A 6,666-nucleotide genomic window follows, 5' to 3' on the forward strand; every position below is an offset into this window, starting at 1 on the left:
AAAAAAAAAAAAAAAAAAGACTAGCTTGGGAGAAACTGAGGCACAAAATCCAAAAAAGAAGTGAGAAGATAATTATAAAACAGTGATCTCCTTTATCACCTCCCTAGTTTCAGTCTCTTTACTAGAAAACCACAGTTTTGTTTGTTTGTTTGTTTGTTTGTTTTTTTGAGACGGAGTCTTGCTCTGTTGCCAAGCTGGAGTGCAGTGGTGTGACCTCGGCTCACTGCAACCTCTGCTGCCTGGGTTCAAGCGATTCCCCTGCCTCAGCCTCCCGAGTAGCTGGGACTACAAGTGTGAATCACCATGCCTGGCTAATTTTTTTTTCTTACTTTTTCCTACATTCCAAAATTTTTAAATATTTTAGTAGAGACGGGGTTTCACCATGTTGGCCAGGATGGTCTTGATCTCCTTACCTCGTGATCCGCCCACCTCAGCCTCCCAGAGGGCTGGGATTATAGGCGTGAGCCACTGTGCCTGGCCAAAAGCCAGTTTTATGTTGGAGTTGATTCTCTAGTGTTGGGGCTTCTGGGGGCAGGGATATGACTTTAGTAGTAGAAGCAGTAATAATAATAGCTAATATTTATTGAGTGCCAGGCTCTGTGCATTATTTCATCCATTCTCAACCCTAGAAAACAGATAGTTATAGCCCCTTTTGGTGAGTGTGAAAACTGAGACACTCAAATATTTAGGGAAGGGCCTGAGTTTTGTAGGTGGCAGGCTGCAGAGCCAGGACTCAGGTGCTTGTGTTCCCTGCCTGAGCTCTGTGTATCACCACTGTAACTCTTGCACATATAGGGCAGCCACTAGGGTTGGGGATGCTTTGCTGAAAGGACGGTACTATTTATCAACTTTCTCTCTGTCCCATAGACAGTGCTGAAGTCACCCCGCCTGTCCTCTCTGTGATGGGGGAGGCCACCCCAGTGAGCATCGAGCCGTAAGTGCAGCCCTGCCCCTGGCCCAGGGTGTGCAGGTGGCCACACTGATGCAGTGTGTGCAGGTGGGCCCTGGGAGTGACAGGAGGGCTCTGTTGGGCCTGCAGAGGGTTGGGAGGGCCTCCATGGGCTTTCGTATTTGGCCCTGGGATTTGCTATCCCTGCCCTGCCTCTGTGGGGAAGTTACAGGGAAGTACAAGGACCGGCTCAGCTTGAACTTGTCTCTAGGAGAGTTGGAAGGGGGGTCCAGAGGCTCTTTCCCATCTATAAACCTGGAGCTGCTTCTCCCCTCTCCAATCTCTGGGTTTTGCCTTTCTGGTAGTGGCTGCCCTCCCAATCCCCTAGAAGCCATACCCACTGCACCTAGCTGAGGCCTTGCTCTGCCGGCTCCCCCTCACCTTCTTCCCACCCTGAGGGATAATCAAGTCCATTGTCCCCGCAAAGTGAGGCCTCACCTCCTCCTGCCCTTTTTACTCCTCTAGACGGATCAATGTGGGCTCCCGGTTCCAGGCGGAAATCCCCTTGATGAGGGACCGTGCCCTGGCAGCTGCAGACCCCCACAAGGCCGACTTGGTGTGGCAGCCATGGGAGGACCTAGAGAGCAGCCGGGAGAAGCAGAGACAAGGTGAGGAGGGGCCTGGAGGCAACAAGTGAGGGCAGGCTGGTCCACACTTGAGTGGGCCAGGCCCCGCCCTGCCCCGCCCCGCACTGAAAGTAGTTTCCTCCCTTCCTCACGCTCCTACGGATCCAGTTGAAGACCTGCTGACAGCTGCCTGCTCCAGCATTTTCCCTGGTGCTGGCACCAACCAGGAGCTGGCCCTGCACTGTCTGCACGAGTCCAGGGGAGACATCTTGGTGAGAAGGCACCCTCAGCAGAGGGAGGGCCCCTCGAGGGGTTGGCTTGGATCCATGTCTGCCGCTCAGGAGCTAGGCCTGCTGGCGTGTACATTTGAGGCCAGTAGAGGGTCTGACCAAGGAATGGGCTGTAGGGGCTTGGCCCAAGGGAGCCCTAGTTTCAGACCCCAGGTTTTGCTTTGCAGTATCCCCCTGTCCATGCCCATCCCTGATTCTGGGTCACTGGACTCAGACTGGACGGTTGCTGAGGGTCTTCCCTAGCAGTGCTGCTTCCCTTGGGGCCATGGCTCTCTTAAGAGGCCCTGAGGCCTGGTTTCTGGGCAGCCCCACCCCTATGACCTCACCACCCCACCGGACCCAACCCCTTATCTCTCAGTAGTTAAGGTGGGGCAAGAGTAAGTGCCCACTCTACTCAGGAATTTAACAGAGCCTAGGATGTATCCACCACTGATACCCCTGCCAGGGCCCTGACCCTTCCCTCTCTTTCCCTCCAGGAAACGCTGAATAAGCTGCTCCTCAAGAAGCCCCTGCGGCCCCACAACCATCCACTGGCAACTTATCACTACACAGGTGGGCCTGGCAGCGGTGGGCATGGTGTCCAGAGCCTCGAGGTCTCCAGCATCATTGGGGCCCTGCTCAGTGCTGAGTCACAGCCCTGGGTGGGGGCAGGGAGGAAGAGGGTAGAGAAGCCAAGAGTCAGAATGAGAGAACAGCCACCAAAGCTGGGGTAGCTCTCCAGGGGCTTCCTGTACCCTGGGGGGGAAGGGAGAAGGGAGTGGGCAGGTGGGAGCCCATCCAGGCAAAAAGGCCCAGGTCACAGGGACAGGAACCCAGGGAGAGCCATCCAAATTGGCATCAGGTACCTGGAACTTAGCCCCGGGAGTGCATGTCCTGTTCTGGGCAATGTACTTTAAGAAGGACATGGACTGAGTCACATAATCCTTGCGGCCGTTGTTCTCTATCCATGTTAGTGCTACATTTCATCTGTACCAGGCAGAGCACCAAGGGTTTCACATGCATTATCTCATTTAGTCCTTACCACAGCTGGTGAACCAGGCAGTATTAGTTTCCATTTCACAAGCAAGGGAGCGAGGCTCTGAGTGACATGGCTAGTGTGTGGTGGAAGCGGGATGAGGAGCCAGCTCTGATGCCTGCAGAGACCATGGGCAAATGGTCTCATGCTTATCTGCTGGTCAGAAATGTCCTGCAGTGACCAAGGCTCTTCCCAGCTCACTCCCTGGCTGCCTCTTTGCCCCACAGGCTCCGACCAGTGGAAGATGGCCGAGAGGAAGCTGTTCAACAAAGGCATTGCCATCTACAAGAAGGATTTCTTCCTGGTGCAGAAGCTGGTGAGCTGGGCTCTGTTTCAGGGGCAAATGAGGGCCCGGAGCTGCCTGTGTGACTTCGGGGCGCTCTCTGCCTGTGCCAAGCCCTCTTAAAAAGCAGTCAGGTCTGCAACTTCATCAGAGAACATGAACCAGAAGGGGAAAAAAAAAAGAAAAAAGCAGTCAGGTCAATGCTATTGGATAGCCTCAGAGAGAATTTTCTAGACAATACAAGAAAGAGAAAGATTAGGCCTCTTTTCCCTATTGCTTCTAAGCACCCTTTCCCCACTTCAGGCTCTGGGGTCTCAATCCAGAAAGAGGCTTAAGGGCATCAGACTTAAAATAAGCAGGAGGAAGACGGGGAGAAGCGTGGCAAGTAGAGGTGAACCATTCCCCAGGGGAAGGTGGGAGGGGAGGGCACCCTGGGGTGAGGGGAACTGAGAGCCAGCAAGTTACCTGCGTAGCTGATCTGGGAGACCTTTACCTGCTTCCTTTGACCCAGAGTTGCCTTCCAGTAACTCAGCTGTTCAAGCCACCTTCCCTAGATTTATTTTGTCCTCTCTCCATATTCTTCTGGAAGAGCAGATGCTTTGCTAATCCAAGCAATTGCATCTTTCCAGCCCTGTATCACAAAATCTGGGCTGTAGGGAGGGAGTTGTATGGACCACCAAGGGAAAAGAGCTTTTCTTTTTTTTTTTTAGATGGAGTCTCGCTCTGTCACCCAAGCTGGAGTGCATTGATGTGACAGCTCACTGGAACCTTCGCCTCCTGGGTTCAAGCAATTCTCCTGCCTTAGCCTCCTGAGTAGCTGGGATTACAGGCGCTTGTCACCACGCCCAGCTGATTTTTGTATTTTTAGTAGAGGCAGGGTTTCATCATGTTGGCCAGGCTGGTCTTGAATTCCTGACCTCAGGTGATTCACCTGCCTCAGCCTCCCAAAGTGCTGGGATTACAGGCGTGAGCCACCATACCTGGGAAAAGAGCTTCTAAGAGCATGCCTTTTCCTCCTGGGATTGTAGATTGTGTTGGGAACAGCCCTGGGGACTGGACAAAAGTGCTGCTGATTAAGTTGCCTATGAGGGCCCTGTTGTGAGAAGTCCTTTGCTCTGTTTTGGTAATACTCTATTCCCTGATTGGGCAATACTGATGGGAAGTACATGCCTAAGGACATGCCCGTGAACTTCACTGAGGACCCTAACATGCCTAATGAAAAGAGCAGACCTTTAGTCAAACAAAGGGTCAGAGAGAATTGACAGTAAATTTGTAAACAGTCTAATTAATACGTGTGACTTGGCCATTCCTGTGAGATGAAACACAAAGGGCCTGCACTGACCTCTGGCCTCTCTGGACAGGAAGTCCCAGCCCAGCGGTGGCTGAGCAATGTGGGAGCTTCTGGGGTGGTGACAGGGAAAACAGCCTCTGCATGTGGGAAAGTAGCCCGAAAACTAAACCCAGTGGCCAAATAGATTTATGCAATGGAACAGCTAGAATTTCAGAGCTTGAGTGGCCCCTGGAGATCATCTAGTCTTACTCACCCCATTTGCTATTTACACATGAAAAAACTGAAATTAGCAAAGTGAGTGGCTTGCCTAAGCTCAAGTACTCATGTGGTGGCAGAGTCAGGAGTAAGACTTCGGCCTTTCGCTTCCTCCTCAGGTTTTCCAGGGCTTTCTTGTGAGTTTCCCTTGAATTCCTCCCCTGACAGGCAGGGACACTGTGACATTTCTGTATGCTCACTTGTCAGACACTGCTCCCTGGAGAGAAATGAAATTGTTTGCCTGGATTAATGAAAGGCGTCTGTGTGGCCAGGTCAGGGCTTGCTTTGAATGTAGATGGTGCCCAGACCTTTTCCCTGAACTTTTCAGTTTGAAAAATTTCAAACTTAGAGGAAAATGGAAAGAACAGTAGAAATGAACACCCATCTACCCCTCACTTAGATTTAGCAATCGTTAGCATTTGCTACATTTGCTTTCTTGTTCTCTATATCTAAACATAGGCACACACATAGACAGCACTTTTGTTCTCTGAGTCAGCTCATTGAAAGTAAGTTGTAGTCATCCTGTCATGTGACTAAAAGATTTCAGCATGTATCTCCTAAAAACCAAGATACTCTACAAAACCACAGTACCATTAGCACACCCAAGAAATTTAACCTGATAAAATAATTGAGGCCACATGAGGTGGCTCATGCCTGTAATCCCAGCATTATGGGAGGCAGAGGCAGGCAGATCATGAGACCAGGAGTTTGAGGCCAGGCTGGCCAACATGGCGAAACCCCGTGTCTACTAAAAAACAAAAAACAAAAAAACTAGCCAGTTGTGATGGCACATACCTATAATCCCAGCTACTCAGGAAGCTGAGGCATGAGAATCATTTGAACCTGGGAGGTGGAGGTTGCAGTGAGCTGAGATCTCGTCACTGCACTCCAGCCTGAGTGACAGAGTGAGATTCTGTCTCAAAAACAAAAACAAAAAAAGTGCAGTGATGCCCTCTGATATGCAATCCATATTGCCGTCTCCCAGGTGGGTCCAGTGTTGTCCTTTATAGCTTGTTTTATTTATTTACTTATTTTAAATAGTGCTGAAGCATTGATTAATTGAATTGATCAGTGGTTTGTTGCATAGCAGGCATTGGAAAAATGCTTGTATTTCCTGGGTTGGATGGGTTTCATTTTGGCTTGAGGTTAAGCGAAAGATGCAGGGACGAGAAAGTCTGGATTCTCCCCAGGCAGATGAGCCAAACCAGGGGTTTCTGACCTCAGTTTTGACTTCAAACCAGATCCAGACCAAGACCGTGGCCCAGTGCGTGGAGTTCTACTACACCTACAAGAAGCAGGTGAAAATCGGCCGCAACGGGACTCTAACCTTTGGGGATGTGGATACGAGCGATGAGAAGTCGGCGCAGGAAGAGGTTGAAGTGGATATTAAGGTAACTCCTTTTCCAGCCTTGGCTGCATAGTGCCTGGGCTGGGTCTGGGGCCAGGGCTGAGCTGGGAGCCGGGGCCCAAGCTCTCCAGGACCCTGCAGAGGACATGCTGAGGACGACAATGTCCCTGACAGCCCCAAGGAGCCCCAGACTGCTGTGTTCCCCTCTCTATACTGCTGGTATCAGAGTAATGATACATTGTGTTGATACACAGGGTAATTTTCCCCATAGGATTCACACTAGCATCAACTTCCTGTCTCCACATAGCAGACCTCTAACACTGTTTCTCAAACCTCAGTCATTCTTGTATCCCCTTTTTGATTTCTGCTATATCTGCATCCTACTATGTGTCGCCATTACAATTTTTGTCATATTCACATACTACTTGTGCCATTACTTAATATTTCCCTTTAAATCGACTCATTTTTTACTCAAAATGGAAGCTATATATCATAATCATAAATAGAAAACCAGTATTGTTTGCTATAAATAGAAGGTACTGGTAAAAGTTAATATATATAAAAACCAGTGTTATTAAATTTGAGCTAGATGCTGCGTTACCCGCCAAGGCTGAGACTGAGCCCTGACCTCACTTTGTTAAAGAAATTATCAAGTCTAGAGATGTGTAA

At 50.1% G+C, this 6,666-nt stretch overlaps 1 protein-coding gene across 2 annotated transcripts in view; it reads left to right on the top strand.

Moving 5' to 3' along the window:
• MIDEAS (mitotic deacetylase associated SANT domain protein) overlaps positions 1-6,666 on the top strand; it is a 72,227-nt gene that overhangs the window by 60,519 nt on the left and 5,042 nt on the right. For both annotated transcript variants that reach the window (XM_017528701.2, XM_017528700.2), the window contains exons 5-10: positions 868-934; positions 1,415-1,557; positions 1,684-1,787; positions 2,282-2,357; positions 3,048-3,136; positions 5,891-6,040. In XM_017528701.2, coding sequence (XP_017384190.1) covers positions 868-934; positions 1,415-1,557; positions 1,684-1,787; positions 2,282-2,357; positions 3,048-3,136; positions 5,891-6,040 — 629 coding nt within the window. The remainder of the gene's footprint in view (positions 1-867; positions 935-1,414; positions 1,558-1,683; positions 1,788-2,281; positions 2,358-3,047; positions 3,137-5,890; positions 6,041-6,666) is intronic.

Source organism: Cebus imitator, unplaced genomic scaffold (assembly GCF_001604975.1).
Source record: "Cebus imitator isolate Cc_AM_T3 unplaced genomic scaffold, Cebus_imitator-1.0 Scaffold54, whole genome shotgun sequence".
NCBI lineage: Eukaryota > Metazoa > Chordata > Mammalia > Primates > Cebidae > Cebus > Cebus imitator.